Source organism: Diospyros lotus, chromosome 2 (genome assembly GCF_014633365.1).
Source record: "Diospyros lotus cultivar Yz01 chromosome 2, ASM1463336v1, whole genome shotgun sequence".
Classification (NCBI taxonomy): Eukaryota; Viridiplantae; Streptophyta; class Magnoliopsida; order Ericales; family Ebenaceae; genus Diospyros; species Diospyros lotus.
Genome location: NC_068339.1, coordinates 25,919,438 through 25,936,105, shown reverse-complemented (window position 1 = coordinate 25,936,105; position 16,668 = coordinate 25,919,438). Strand labels below are relative to the sequence as shown.

At 35.5% G+C, this 16,668-nt stretch overlaps 1 protein-coding gene, 1 long non-coding RNA gene and 1 other non-coding gene across 3 annotated transcripts; 2 read left to right on the top strand and 1 right to left on the bottom strand.

Annotated features, from left to right (window-relative positions):
- Positions 1-3,477: 3,477 nt before the first annotated feature.
- LOC127794605 (polyadenylate-binding protein RBP45-like) lies at positions 3,478-14,930 on the top strand. Its single transcript, XM_052325856.1, has 7 exons — positions 3,478-3,895; positions 5,005-5,458; positions 13,489-13,556; positions 13,667-13,797; positions 13,889-13,985; positions 14,099-14,257; positions 14,647-14,930. Exons 1-7 carry the CDS (start codon positions 3,581-3,583, stop codon positions 14,647-14,649), a joined length of 1,227 nt encoding a protein of 408 aa, XP_052181816.1. The 5' UTR covers positions 3,478-3,580; the 3' UTR covers positions 14,650-14,930.
- LOC127796133 (small nucleolar RNA snoR35) lies at positions 7,467-7,547 on the bottom strand. Its single transcript, XR_008021960.1, has one exon. It is a non-coding gene; the product is annotated as a small nucleolar RNA snoR35 (small nucleolar RNA).
- Positions 9,204-10,417, top strand: LOC127794606 (uncharacterized). Its single transcript, XR_008021703.1, has 2 exons — positions 9,204-10,335; positions 10,378-10,417. It is a non-coding gene; the product is annotated as an uncharacterized LOC127794606 (long non-coding RNA).
- Positions 14,931-16,668: the final 1,738 nt, after the last annotated feature.

Genomic DNA, 16,668 nt, shown 5'->3' with positions numbered 1-16,668 from the left:
GTATAAAATATCAAATGGTCAAAAGGAAAAGAAGATATAGAGACCTACTATTTGTTATTTGATTGACCTACTATTTGTTATAGAGACCTACTATTTGTTTTTTTCAAAGTATTCAACTAGGGTACTTAACCTAATCAACTAAATGAATCAAGATACTTGATTTGACATATACTTCAGTTGATTGCTTCCTTAGTCTAAAGACTTAACATACTTTAGCCATTCTAATACTTGATTGGATGATTTTGTTATTTGATTGATGCAAGCACAGAGGGTTTGTATTTTAGCACATTGTTTCCAATCAATTGGTGAACATGATTCACTCAGTTGTTGACTTAAATATTTGAATATATATTTCATCACTCAATTGCTATGATTCAAAGAGATATTCATGATTAATAAGCTGATACTCTTGAGCATTACCAAACTTGTTTGGATACTCGATTACATAGTAAGCCAAATATTTTTCTACTCGATAACTAACAAAAATTCACTCGAGTGGTGGTTTAAAAGATGATTAAAACAATCTTTCGCATGTCATTCACTCGAATACTTAGAAAGGTTAGAAAGTTCATACTTGAGTAGATTTGGATTCCCTTGAACTATGCATAAGGGCTCACTTGATTATTAATTAAAGTTTTTTATTAATATTTTATCATCAACATCATCATCATAATATATTAACTCGACACATATAAAATAGGTTGTCATTTCATTTGGATGAGTTTGGTGCTATTCATCTCGACTTGGGTGTGAAAGGTTGGAAAGAATGATTTGACTTGTGGTGTTAACCTATCTTTATATGGTCATGTGTATAGGTATCTACCACATCTATCATGAATAACAATCCCCTTTAAACCTTCACTAAATAATTTAACATTTAATTTGGCATAACATTATTGTCAAGTACTCAAGAAGGTAGAAAAGGGAAGGAGAAGGTGTATTATTAAATTTGTTTGTTTGAGAGACCTTTATGGCATTTTAGTGAAAATTGAGGGTAAATTTGGATCTTAGCCAACTCAATATGGTTTCTCTTTCTTGTGATCTATTTGTTTTATAAGATTATTTCTTTATTCTAGGACTTATAATCCAAATTCCTCTTTATATAGGTTTGATCTTTCACGCTGTGTTTCTTGAATTAATTTTGAGAAAGTTGATGGTATATTTCATTGTAAATAAAATTAAGGAAAAAAAATAATAACTCGAAATGATAACACCCCAATAATATTATAAAGTATTACAGAGATAGTCTACCCCCTTTCTTTAAGATGGCTTGGAAAGACCAAAAAAACTTGTAAGAGAGTCGAATGAATAAAGTGTTGTTTTGATTTTGATGATTTTTGATAATAAATATCTTAACTCAAAACTTTAATAAGTGTTGCTTAAACAAAAATTTTGAAATAAGCGTTTTAAACTTAGAGGTTTTGGACTTCAAGGTTTTGATCTTAAATAATTCATGAAAATAATTTTAAATTTATCTTTTAAATCAATTAAACCTTGGGGATTCTAAAATGTTGATCAAAGTTATAAAAGACAAAGAATGCATTCCTAAAATAGAAGAAAATCATCTAAACATTGAATCTAGTAGCAAAACTATCGACCTATTTCCTAATATCATCGACTGGTTTTTCAAAGTTAACATAAACTGTTGATTTCCTTTTTAAGACTGTCAACTGGTTAAGAAAAACTATCGACTGCTTCCAAAATCAAGTCAACCGATTTAGTAAATATCTTCTAAATCAATGTTTTAGGATTGAATAGTTGACTAGTTTTTCAAATTTTGAAATAAACTGTCGAATGCCTACTGAAACTATTGACAATTCTAATTCGAGAAATCTATTAATGGCTAGTTTTCTATAGACTGATTCTTTTCTATTTTGATCTCCAATGACTAGAATTCTACGGGGCATATTCAAAGCTATAAATACTAGGCACTTTGAAGATCACAGAAGTTGTTGAAAATAGTGGGATTGTTAGATCTTCAAATTAATTTTGAGCTTAATTTTTTCAATATTTTCTTTTTTAAGGCTTGATTTTATTTTGTAAATTCATTTTTAGCCTTATTATCACAAGATCTCACGTTGAGATTCTTGTGTTTAGTTGTGTAGAATATGGGTATGAAGTGTTTGTTGTTTGGTATTGTAGTTTACAATGCTTATAATGGTGATGTTATCTAATATGGAAATGAAAACGGAAAACATTTTTGATACGAGACAGAAATGGGTAAATGACATTTTTTCCAAAAAAAGTAGAAAACAGAAATACTGGGTAAAATGTAAATTAAAAAAATATAGAGATTATTTTATAAATATAATTTTTAATATAAATAATTATAAAAAATAGTTTAAATATAACACAAACAAGAAGCAAGAAGCAATTAGTGATGAGTGCGAAATGGAATGACTAAGAGAGGGAACGACGACTGAGAGACTGAGGCTTGATCGATGGTGACACAAGCACCAAGCAACAACAAACAATCGACGGCGAGTGCGAAACAGAAAAACGACAAGAAGGAATGACTGGCCAAGAGAGGGAACGATGACTGTGATATCGAGGCTCGATCAACAACGACATGAACACCGAGCAAACAAGAAACAATCGGTGAGGGAATGACGACAACAATCTTCGGGATTCAGAAATGGAAATTAAATTTAGGATTAAAAGACAAATGGTTAAAGATAGAAGCAATTCCCTCTCTAACCATAATCGGTCATCGAAACCTCGTTTCCAGTTGGAAAAACATTTTCGACAATTTTTTATAATTTGCGAAACGTCCCTAAATGTTTCACAAATTACAAAAACAACTTGAAAAATATTTTGGGACGTTTTTTATTTTTTCAAAACAAAAAAAATGTCTTAAAAAACTGAAATGATATCTCCCAACCCTAAAGGATGTTATGGTAAGGCTCTTAAAGGAATGACTTGTTGAACACTCTTTATTACCCATGATTGGAAAATTATTTTTTATACAATATTGTGCACACACACTTAATTTGATATTGTGCAAGATGGATTCAAGTTGATAAAATGTTTGTCTCCAAAATTAGAAAAATAATAAGTCAATTGAAATTATAAAGAAAATAGAGTATTTCTATGAATCTCTTAACTAAATGAAATTTAACATTTTTTAAGCTCGAATTTACTTTAAAATTGAAAGATGTCTTTCATTATTTAGTGCAGATCGAATAAAATTATAAGTATGATTCTTCAAAAAAAAAAAAAATTATAGAATAATTAATGGATACTTAAAATGCCTAACTAAAATAACGATATTATATATTTAAATAACTTATACAGGTGATGATGGATTTTAATAAAAATAGGAGAATTTCCTAAGATTTAAAAATGGTCGGAGGTAAGTATTTATTTGGCAATTAATTATTCCATAAAATTTTAATTTTTTTTAATTGCTCAATAAACTGAATTTATTTTAATGTAAGATACTGAGTTGACTGGTATATAATAATTGGGACGTCGCATATTGTTTGCGGAGCGCACTCATCATTTCTAGGGTTGCGATTTCCACAAACGGAACATCGAAACCCCTCTCGCTCGCTCGCTCGCTCGCGCTAGGGTTTCAACGATGATGCAACCGACAACAGGTGTGGCTCCGCCTCCCATGGCCGGCGATTACCAGCAGAGCCACCTCCAATACCAGCAGCAACAACAACAGCCATGGATGATTCCCAGTCAACAACAGCAACCTTTGCAGTATCAGCCACAGCCGCCCATGTACTACCACCAGCAGCCACCTCCTCAGCCGGCCGCCGCGGCGCAACCTCAGTACCAGGATGCCCAGCTTTCTAGCGCCGACGAGGTCCGCACGCTCTGGATCGGCGATCTGCAGTACTGGATGGATGAGCAGTATCTCATCAGCTGTTTCGCCCATACCGGTGAGGTACGTATTTATCTCTTTGCTTCCCCTCCTTGCTCCTTCTCGCTCTTGCATATATATATATTTGTGTGTGTCTGTGTACACATAGAGAGATAGAGAAATATCTATTTGCTTTCTATGCAGCAGAAAGAAAAAGGATTAGGCCTATTGGAACGCTCTGTCAATAAAAAATAAATGTTTGTGAGGAAAGTTGAATAGTTGTCAGCAATGGGCTGGTTTGTGTTTGCGGGGCAGGGGAGAGAAAATTCCACTATTTTTGTTTTACAGTAGAGCTTTTTAATTGCATTTGATTACTATACTAGTTAGTTGTATGATTATTTGGGGCTAGTACCCTCACAAGTGCATGTGCTATATTTATGGAATTAGTGTTGTTCTTACCCAATCTTAACATATGCATAGCGTGCTGCTTTTAACGCCTTTGTGTCTAGTATCAGTTTTCAAGTTCGTGTAACTTTTGACTATGTTTATCCATGTTAGATAAAGTTATTGTGTAGTTGACGAGAGTGGAAAGGATTGGAAGAACAACAGTTCATGGTGTATAATAAATGGAGATTATTTTTAGGTCTAAGATCTGAGAGACATACTTGGGATGGAGGATCATAGAGCTGTGCAGAGGTGTCTAGCGGCAGGCCAATTTCTTTTGACATTTTAGTTATTCTTTGGGGATTTGATATTTAATGAGGCCTTTATCTATCTGCCAATAAATTTAAAAGTTAAAACAGCGCACTTTAAACGGTTTTATTTATATTATAACAATGTTATTGCGCTGCTAATTGTTTCTGCTGCTAGTGGTTTTGCTTAAATGGCTGGCTAGAGTTCCCAAAAGAAGTGGGATGTTTTCTTATGTTGGAGAATATAAAATTGGACAGGCAAGACGTGTTTGTTGTTCAATTTTTTATGCAAATTGGCGAGAGTTAATTTAATAGCAGTAAACATTTCATTACTCTTGTAATTGTGTTCTGTGCACTTGCTGGTGCATAAATACAATGTAGTTATCTGGATTGTTTTTATAAGCCTGTGTGATGTATATTAACAAAGGACCTGGATACATGCATGTCTGATCCTTCATTTTCTGCCCCCCCTTTTGTATTAATTACTAGATGTGCTTACAGGTGATGTCTACAAAAGTTATCCGAAACAAGCATAGTGGTCAGTCAGAGGGTTATGGATTTATTGAGTTTGTGAGTCATGCTGCTGCAGAAAGAACTTTACAAGCATGTAATGGTACCCTGATGCCAAATGTTGAGCAGAATTACAGACTGAACTGGGCATCTTTTGGTGTGGGTGAGAAGCGTTCAGATGGCACCCCCGACTTCACCATATTTGTTGGAGACTTGGCACCTGATGTTACTGATTACATGCTACAGGAGACATTCAGGGCCCACTATCCTTCAGTTAAGGGTGCAAAGGTTGTATCTGACAAGATGACTGGACGGACAAAGGGCTATGGGTTTGTCAAGTTTGGAGATGAAAGTGAACAGTTACAGGCTATGACCGAGATGAATGGGAAGTTCTGTTCAACCAGGCCAATGCGTATTGGCCCTGCTTCTAATAAGAAGAGTGTGGGTAAGTTAAGTTGTACCCTTAAATGCATATTTAATATCAGTTAATATTTCTCATGTGGTCCTCGTATATATATGTCATGACCCTAGGAGCAATAGAAGGGCATCATTGTAATAGGGTTGCAATAGTTTGTTAGGATATTTTTTCCCTTTTTGTCTTGTAGCTTAGGTGGTTAGAAAGCCTTGTTTGGTAGCTAAAGTGAGGCTATATATATATTGCCTCAGCTGTGGGAAGAAGGCATGATGAGTATGAATTGAATATTCTGTTTTTCTCTAATATTCCCCCCCCCCCCTTCTCGGTGATCTCCTCCCTTATCTTCTTGCTGTTCTCTCCCTCCCAACCAATCTCTCCCCCAAGTTCTTCTCTAAATATTCCCAATCTTCCTTTCATACCCTAGCTCATCTTTAAGGGTGTGACAAATGGTATCAGAGCAGTTGTTCTTTGGTTGTGATTCATGCAATTTCGGTAAATAGATTCCGACAATTCTCGTTGGAATTGATTGAGTAGTGATTCGTGGATTCTGGCAAACTTTCTTAGTTGCGACAGAATCCACAGACTTCGGCTGCTGTAGTCGTGGCTCAGCGACATGGCTACAGAGCAAGTCGCGATCCAGTAGCTCTAGTAAGTATACGTTGGTTGTTAGGCGAAGCCAATTTGGTGGCAGATTCGAATCGGGCGAGTGTCTCTTAGATTGAATTCTGAAGGAGAAGCTGGAGATTGACCGTGGATGCGATTTCGGTAATTCTTAATTTGAACTTGGGAGGCGATTTACAGGAGTTGCAGTGAGAGCCCATCGGACTCTCAAGAAGTTGATACTTCTGACGTAGTGAATTTCGAAATCAACGCCGAGGCCTTGATTTCTGTAGCTTGTGCAATTCTGGCTATCCTAGCGGCTGGACCCAAGTCACCACATGGGATAAAGGCAAGCAAACCCAGGCGATCTTGGCTGTTGTATCTTAGTGACGGTCCTTAGCCTACTTCCATAGCAATCGATCCTCAATTCCAGTGAATCTTGTTAGTTGCAACACAGTTGCCCAAGGAAGTCGAGCAGCCTAGGCGATTCCAATAGCAATTTGGTTGAATGACTGCATCCTGGCAGTGATCTAAACTGGCGGTTCTTAGCTCTTGATAGGTGAGTGCAAGCAGCGAGTCTAATTAGATTTCGAGGAATCAAATGATGGGTCATAACCGAGAGAGCAAAACAACTCTCAGTATGAAATTGAGAAGCGAAGCACAGGTCGGTTCAAGAAGTCATGCATCGTTCCGGCAAATTCAAGTAGCACCAGAGGCGACGCGAACTGAGGAGCATTCACTATTGGTGTGGGAGTTTGTTGAAGGTGGTGACGCAGACAACTAGGAGGGTCGCGATTGGAGCGAACGATTGGTATGGGAGATCCACTGATGTAGGCAACGCGGACAGACAAGGAAGCTTCAGACTGGTGCGTTGCTTTCTAACCCAAACGGTGACTTATTGAATCCATCGCAATTGCTATCAAATTTTGAATATACCAGGCGAGAGCAAATTCGGGGCCGCCGACTCCTTCTGCTTGAGTTAATCGAGTGGCTCTTCTTCGATTGCTTCACCCTTCTTCCTCCATTCCCGAAGCAAAAGCAAAGCACTAAAAAATGAGCTTCCGTACTAGAGCTACTTTAGTAAGGAGTGCTATTGTGACACTCCAGCATTGAAGGTTGCTAAACCGAGAAAATTTTGCAAGATCAGCAATGGTGGAAGCAACGCGGATGAAGAACCTTGAGTCCCAGGTGTAGAAATTCCAATCGACAATCACTAATCTGCAGGCTCGAGTGGAATTACTAGAGATCAGATCCAATTGCACCCATGAAGCAATCATGGCAATGGATCAGAAGTTGGATTCCTCAGTAGGGGGCTTGGAGAGAAGGGTGAATGGAATCATAGATGAAGTAGGAACTTAATTTAGAGATCAACTACAGAATTTAATGGTCATGTTCTTTCGCCAAAATCAGTCATCTCTGAATGGATCAACTTCAAATATTCCAAAGAGTACTGGGAGGTCTTTTGCTACATCTTTCTCTACTCAATTTGGTGTTGTATCCCTTGTTTTTCATCATGCAGGAACCATTCAAGGGCTGCAGAGTATGCATGGGAGCTTTAATGTTCCTTCAAGTGGAATTCAACAACCTGCTGGAAGCCTTTCTAGTGGTTCTTTTGCCTCAAACAATCTCCCTATTGCCCTTTCTCAAATATCTCACGACAGGTCATTCAGGGGTGACAAACAAAGGTGGAATGAGTGTTGTTGGAAGCCCTGGATATAGCAGTGGCACAAATGGAGTTGGTGGTTCTATTCTTGGGAGTCTTCCAACCTATGCTGAAATTGGTAACTAGGGTGCTGTTTTAGGAATGGTAGTATCTCCAATTCTTGGAAATGTAGGATCTCGAATTATAGGTTCAATGGGAAACATAGTCAGTGGGGGAAATAGTGGGAGGAACATTAGCTCTGGTGAGGTTGTTGGGGGCAGCAGATGCAAAGGGACCATTTGATCTTTTTGCAAAAGAAGTTCATGTAGAGGGATATTCCAACAAACACATGGAAAAAAGAGTTGCTGAATTATTTGTATGGAATTAGGAGGTTAAGACTGAAAATTCAGTCAATATAAAGGAAGCTGGGGTCATAGTTAGCCAACCTTTTGTACGTGCACCAGCCCACATCGAAGAAACTGTGGTGGGAAAATTGGTAAGGACAACAACCGACAAATTTCAGCTGTTCACTTTGACCAACAGAGAGAGATTGATTTTGGTTGGGTTCCAGTCAAGGTGTACATGAGAACTACTACAAATTTGCTATGCATATAAAGAATTTTCAAAATTTCTCCATCCAAGCTGTGGAAGAGAAGGAAAAAGGAAGATGGGAAGCTATGGAGGTTTGACATTTCTTGGGGACAAGAAATGTTCTAAGGCGGAGGGAATTGTCATGACCCTAGGAGCAATAGAAGGGCATCATTGTAATAGGGTTGCAATAGTTTGTTAGGATATTTTTTCCCTTTTTGTCTTTTCCCTTTTTGTCTTGTAGCTTAGGTGGTTAGAGAGCCTTGTCTGGTAGCTAAAGTGAGGCTATATGTATATTGCCTCAGCTGTAGGAATAAGGCATGATGAGTATGAATTGAATATTCTGTTTCTCTCTAATATTCCCCCCCCCCCCCCCCTCTCTCTCTCTCTCTCTCTCGGTGATCTCCTCCCTTATCTTCTTGCTGTTCTCTCCCTCCCAACTGATCTCCCCCCACCCCAAGTTCTTCTCTTAATATTCCCAATCTTCCTTTCATACCCTAGCTCATCTCTAAGGGTGTGACAATATATGTATTTGTTTAATATGTGAAGTGCATTGCGTTCACACAAATTTCTTCCTGGTCTTTGGATGTCTATGTTATGATGTAGTTTAATTCCTCAGATTGGGTTTAACACTTTAGGTAGGATGACAATTGTTTGTGCAGTTTTGCTATCCGTAGTCTGCTAAGGAGTATTTTGAAGCTTGTTTCCTTTCAGCAGTCCTCTTAATTCTCAGATAAAGCATTAATTTTCAGAGTCATTTCTTCCTGTTCTTTCCTTTTGGAATTTTGGGCATTAATAATATGTGAATATTAAACCCTGCAACAACTTATAAAATTATTGTCTCAAAGCAGGCTTCCAAGATGGCTGTGTCATTTAGGGGCTGGGAACTGATTTCAGCTGAAATGTTTACCCCTGTAGTGCGTGTGGCCTTGCTTAGGTCAGTTTTCCTTTCCATGTCATTATTCCGTCCATCTGTTCCCTGTGGCATAACTTATGCTACAATGTCAAGTTCTGTCTCCAGTGCCTTTATTTATGGAGTTCAGTCAAGATTTATTTCATTTTCCGATTCCCATTCTTTATTACTTATCATTTATCAGCCAGGAGACTTGATACTTTGTCAGAATACGTCCTGCCATCTATTTATTAGTTTAATTTTTTATTTTACCCCTTGTTTCTCCTGTTATTTCTTGCCTTAAACTCATTTATTTAAATATTTCTTTTAACTTTCTGCTAGAGAGTCTCTCTTTCGACTACAGTTCACGGCATTGATAATGCCCAAGCTGCAAATAGGAGGCACAGATAAAATTTTTTGAATATACATATTTCATTTGCCTTTTGGCCCTTTCCCAGATTAGGTTGTTTTTGTTTATATGGGTCACTTGGGTCATGCATTTCCTCCAGAATTTACCCTTTATTCTTTTTTCTTGTGTCACTTTATATCTTTGTTGGGTGGTTTTTCTTTTTAATTTTAGTAATGGAATGCTTCTATTACTGGTTCCTGAAGTAGGTACTTGTTATACACTTATATATTTATTTGACAAGTAAATGTAAAAGAAAACCACTAGAAGTGATGAACCATATACAAAATAGTGATGTTAGAAATCCTAATTACACGAGTAGCTTGTTCCCAAATGCAAAAAAGACTAAGAATGTAAGAATGGATGTACCAAAGAAGAGGACCATGAATGGTTAGCCTAGGAAAAAAGTTAAATCTCTCAACACTCTTGAAGGCTTCCATACATCTTCCATGCCTAGTGTCCCTCTTGATCTGAAGAAGACTTATCCTTCAGACATGATTATCTTCGAAGTCGAGTAAGACTAGCTCCATGAATTCAAAAAATTGATCATAGATGTTGGCATCAAACTGCTATGCATCATGAATAGATAACAAAAGACTTGAAATATTGCTTAACTCTAGATAGTGAAAAGCAAATGATCATTGACTCCTAACTCCTTTTACACCTATGGCACTAATTAACTACAGCATGATTTTTTTGCCTAGATTAATAGAAAAAATAGAATCAAGGAAGGCTGTCTAAGAAAAAAAAAAAAAAAAAAAAGGTCATCTTGGGTGGAGGTTGGTTGCGATGTCCACAAGGACTTACCAAATTTGCAAGAGGTTGGTTGCGATGTCCACAAGGACTTACCAAATTTGCCTTGCATTTTTAACTTTTGACTTTTTTTACAGTGCATTTAACTATACATTTTCCATCAGCATACTGAATTTCATCTAGCTGTACTTCAAAAATTGTCACTTTTTCTAAGGTTAGTGGAGAAACTGTGAAATGTTACATAATTCATCCTAGTCTGTTTCTATTGCTGACTATAAAGGACAGACATGGCTTGGAGGGTGGGCCAGTGCTGCCAGCGACATTTTTGATTGTTTGTAAAACAGATGCGTGAGGGGATGTGCAGAGGATATGCATGTCCCCTCTGCAGATATTTCGGATGCATACGATTATGATTATTTTGTTTCTAAACCTGGATTTTGCATGCCTCTTCAGTTTCAACTGTACAATTCTTCAATTTCAGACTTTTCATGCTTCTATCCCCTTTTTCTGTGATTTTTGACTGAATTGTGAGGGACAAGGGTTGAAGGTGAGACAACTGTAGCCTCTGGACTGTGGGTTGTGACTGACCGCAACAATGGTGGATTGTGCTATTGGCTATGACTAACACCATCATCGGCAAGTGGCAATAGGATACAGATGAGTTCCTTGTGACTGGGTTTCAGGGTGTTGTTGCGATTATGCAGCGACTCTGGAGCATAGTTGTCAAAGGTGCAATGCACATAGAGGCGCAGCTCTGTGCACCTTATCACCACTGAGGCATAGTGCCATGCTTGAGGTGGTGCCTAGCTCATGCAAGGTGCACCGCCTCATGCAAGGTGCAAAGTGCAGGAGGCGCATTCCTTGTATATATGTGAATTAAAACCCTATTTCTTGTCCATTTGTCATCTTGGATCTCATTTCTTGTTGATTTGATTGCATATTCTTGCATATCAGTGAGGCAAACCTAGCGGTGTAAGTTAGAGGACTGTTGGATCTCTCACTCGACTAGATCCTTTGGCAATGATGTTCACTTACTAGAGAACTCATGTTTGCGTTCTGCTTCATTTTTGTTTCTTTATTCTAATTTCTTTTGCAATTTAGAAAAAAATAATTCTATGCTGTAATTGTTTTTCGCTGTCTGTTGCACTCTAATTTTTTTTTTTTCTTTCTTCTAATTGCTGTTGCAATTTAGAAGAAACTGATTGTTAAGAATAAATATTTTCATTGTGTGATCCACTGATTTTTTTTTCTCTCTCCCTCTCTTCTGATTTCTTTTGCAATTTAAAAGTAACTAATTGTTTTTCTGTAACTTTTTGTGTTGTGTGTTCTGCTTTAATTCTTTTTCTTTATTTTAATTGCCAAACAAATTATAAGAAAATAATTGTTTTCTTGTAATTTTTTTTGCAGTGTGTTCTGTTATAATTTATTCTTTCCTCTAATTTCTTTTGCAGTTAGAAGAAACTAATTATTGTTTTGCAATAATATTATTTGTTATTATAGGGTTGGTTAGTTGTCGTTTATAATTTTATGAGTTTACATTTCTATCTCCTTGTAGGTACATATTGAAAAGAATAGTGTATAAGTATTTTATAATTATTTTGAATAAATGTATCCCTCGTGCCTGAGGCGCTTCGCCTCACGCCTAGGCCCCAAGCACTAATTTGCTCCTCAGTGCGCCTTGTGCCTTTGACAACTATGCTGTGGAGCCTAGAGTTTGCTGGATTTTTGAATTGACTTTTGGCTTTGGGCTTCTTCTGTAGCTGTTCCTGTGTGTTGCAAAGTCTTTGGTTTCCATATATGTATAATATATGAAATTGATTTGAGTGGATTCTTTTTTGATACTTGATAATAACTTGATACATAATATATATTATTATATTACATTGAGCAGCGTGCATTATTTATTTAGCAATTGAATTCAACACTCAATAGTCTATTTTTACTTTCAAGGAATTCTCTGAACTTGATGTATTGTGGAGATATTATATTTTTCAATATTTTTTATTTTTTATTATATTATTTTGTATTAGATTTATGAATCTTAAATGCATATTATGAGTTTGGAATATAGTATTAATATTTTATTATGCAGTTAGAAATATAAAAATTTAGTATATTAATATTTTATCCCAATCATGTCCTACTTTTTTGAAAAATGCCGCATCCCTGTGTTCTCTTGTGCTTCATAGATTGCTGGTCATTGGTATGTTCTGTTCTGAAAAATTACTGACAGGCTGAACATGTTCTGTATTCATAATTTTGTGGACAGTACTTTTAGGGGCTGTTCAGATGTGAAAAACAGGCTAAACAGCCCTAGATTTCTGAAATTTGCTTCATAGAAAATAGAAAAGTTTTCGATTCAAATACAAAAATTTTCTAAATAGAAAATGGAGATCTGGAGAACCCAGTTTTCCAAAATTGAACTGTACATGGAAAATTCCTCAAATGAGTTTTCAAAATTTTCCTTACTAATTTGGAGATTTGGAAAACATGGTTCTCCACAAATTTTTTTCTAAACAATCTCCTTTTTCTTCTCTAACATAAATTATACAAAAGAAAAACCTCTTTCTCTCTTTCAAACATATGTTCCAATTTTCTAGATTGGATAGGTTTTTGTATTTCTAATGTTTGAATGCATTTTTCAATTTTTTGTAGAGAACGAAAACTAAAGATTTTATAGTTGGCAATAAAAAATGGAAAACATTTTTCCACAACCAAACAGCCCCTTGATGTCTAGCATTTTCTCTTGCGCTGTTACATTCTTGAGGACGTAGCACACTGTATTCATGATGTAAAGAATGCTTTGCTGTTTGTCTTTCTCATTCTTTTATGCTTTTAAGTAATGACTTTTTAACATGAGCTCTACAATTATATGGTTTTTACCCTGGACTTAGTGTAATAAGATAGCATATTTCACCCATGTGTGATTTTTTGATATTGGTAGATATCCTCAATGTTGCCATCTTGGGAAAACTGCCATGATTTGTGCTTTGTCAGTTCCTTCCCTTTTTGATGTTGATGGAATTTTGATGGCTTCAAATTAGCAATTATGTTTGGATAAATCCCTGTAATTTTTTGCTGGCATTGTTCTGCTGTGTGGAAGAAAAACAGAAAGGAAACATCTCCTCTTTTGATCATTATGCACCCAATTTCTTATCATCTTATCTTCCCATTTGCAGCTTCATATCAAAATACTCAAGATACTCAAGGAACACAGAATGAAGATGATGATCCAAATAATACAACTGTGTGTATTTTTCTTTGAACCATGGAAATATTACCCCCCCTCCCCTCATCTAAATCTCTCTGAGTTTTTATTTGTATGTAATGCTTGTGGCCAACCGTTCGTGTTGCCAGATATTCGTTGGTGGCTTGAATGACAGTGTTTCAGAAGACCAACTCAGGCAAGTCTTCAGTCCAAATGGGCAGATTGTCCATGTGAAAATACCAGCAGGCAAACGATGCGGGTTTGTCCAATTTGCTGATAGGTAATCTAAGTCCACCCTGTTCATCCCTTAGTTGGAATTAGGCAGAGAATTAACATGAGGAGTCTCCATCTTCCATGATGTGCAATGGCAGGCGGTCTGCTGACAAAGCACTAAGGTTACTAAATGGAACTCAGTTGGGTGGGCAAAATATTCGGCTGTCATGGGGTCGTAGTCCCTCAAATAAACAGGTTGCAAAATCAAATCTTAAAACTAACTGGTGCTTTCTACATTATTGAACTTAAATAACATTTCCTACTGAGTAGTCAAAAACTTGCTGTATTTGTCTGTTGGTGTTGTTCAGCCTCAAGTGGATCAAAACCAGTGGAATGGTGGATATTATGGATTTCCACAGGGATACGGAACTTATGGATACGCTGCCACAACCCAAGATCCCAATCTATATTATGGAAGCTATCCTGGATATGGAAACTACCAGCAACCCCCACCACAGCAACAGCAGGTAAGATATAGATGTGTTCGTTGATACCCCCCTTGGAAGTTTTCTCAGTGCTTAGAGAATGAAGTTTCCCCAGGAGTTTTAACATATGTTGATATCTTGTCAAGTAGTTATTCAGATATGAGTTTTCAATTCCTATAGTTGAGCCTATTGAATTGTTCGCCTTATTAATACCCGTGCCAACTTGAACTTGCTAACTGGAGTATCGCTTTTCTAATTATTGTCCTCAAAATCACTTTTTGGCAACCTCTATTAATCACATCATTTCAAAAGTTATGGTATATGCATTTACAACATAAGAGCATATTAAGCCTTTATCAGGTACATGTATTGTGTAGCTCTCCAGTAATTAATTTTTGTCTATGGCCTAATAAACTTCCGATGTTGTGCAGTGAAATTTGGATCTATTGATGAGGTCGGACAACATGGAGGTTGGTCCTTGTGAAAGAACAACATGAACGCCCATTGTTGTTTGATCACCCAGCCAGCAGCTAGTAGTGTTTGTAGGATGTTAAAATGGATAGAGGGATCTTTAACTAGCCAGCTATTTGCCTACTTTGAGTTATTTGTTTCTGTGTGTCCTATGGGTCTTTATCTCCCCGTGTGTTTCTGGACCTTCCCTTCATCTTACGTTCTTAACTGACATTCAGTCAATTAAATTAATTATTTCTTGATTTGTCGCTGGTAGCTTTTGATGCTGCCTGTGGTCCACCTGGCGATTTCTCTTTTTCCAATTTTCTGTTTTTTTTTTTTGTTTGATTAAATTTATGTTTAATTTTAATTCTTATACTTGATTAATTTAATTTAGCTTAATTAGAGCATGGGTGATGGAGCGGTGTGAGTAAAAAATTTAAATCAGAAAGATTTGCATAACACTTTCAAAAATGCATATTTATATGCTAGACAATATATATGCTAACATATATATTTGGTTATGGCATGCCCTAATCATGCCATAACCAAAAATGTAATTCGCATCATTCTTGATGTGTAAAAACTTGCTAGACAATATGTATGCTAACATACCACGGGAAAAGAAAAAAGAAGGCTCAGCCAACCTCAAAGCCTTGAAAGCTCAAGTTTGTAAATGTTGCTCTTGAAAGATCTCAACTCACTTTTTTAAAGGTTAATGTTACTCAAAAAGTTTTAGGTTTGGGTTATTGTCAATATTTGAGAAGGGATTGAAAGCAACTCAATTTGAGATCTTTATACGGCCTAAGTTGCCTCCCTACATTATTAGTTCTTGATGGATATGAATTTGAGAATGTGATAAGTCTTGGGCAAATAAATACACAAAAAATTCCGAATTTTGGATGATCGATAATTAAAATAAGTACCAAATGAAATAGGGCAGTTGACTAACCTAAGGGTGCTTAATTCTATGGTACCCAAAGTGTCCTAGTACCTTGAAGCTTTTAACTATTGGATTAATCTTGACTATTGGATTGAATAAAAGGTAACTTGTGCCAACTGGTCAAAAATTAATGATTTAAAAAACCTAATAAAAATTAAGCAAATTATAATAATCACTCCTAAAGTTTGATTTAATTATAAAAATTACTCTCCCATTTTAGAAATAGCAAGGATCACCCTAGTTGTTAAAACTAATATAAATATATATATATATAAACTTGTATAAATTAAAATCTATAATTTATTTGACAAATTTAATTTGATAAAAATATATTAAAATCTAATTTTGAAAAAATATATATATTCAATTTTTTTTATCATTACAAAAATAAAAATCACTGAAAATATAAATATATATTTCATAAAAGATATTTAGAAATTTAATTCTAAAAAAATATATTTTTTCCAAAAATACATCTAAATAAATTTTAGATGAAAAGATATTATATATATTATTATATTTTATATAAAATTGAAAAAAAAAACTATATATGATCTTCATATATATATATATATGTAAACTAAAAGTATATAAGATACTATTAAAAATTATTTTTAATTTATAATCATATATTTTTAAATATATAAATTAAAAAAGATCACTGCGAAACATCAATGATGGATACCTTTAGGTGCAACCATTATATCATGGGTAAGTGTGCAACCAACCTACTAAAACTAGAAACCCAAACCTAGCCAAACTTTTTGATTTAGTTTGGTTCGAGTTTTCATAAAAATTAATTTAGGTTCAATTCATAATATAAAAAAAATTGAAGAATTTAGTTTGGTTTTAGAAACGGGTATTGAAAAACTGAATTGAAGTCTAATAATTGAATCCAACTTGAATTCCAAATTGAATCATATACCTTTAGAATCATATACTTTTATTTATTGGATTTGCTCTATATTATTTGCATTTAACAATAATTCTATCAATGTTTATTCTATAATGAGGAAGTTTATTTAATTTTTTCTTTATTCTTTTTTTTTTTTAATTTAGT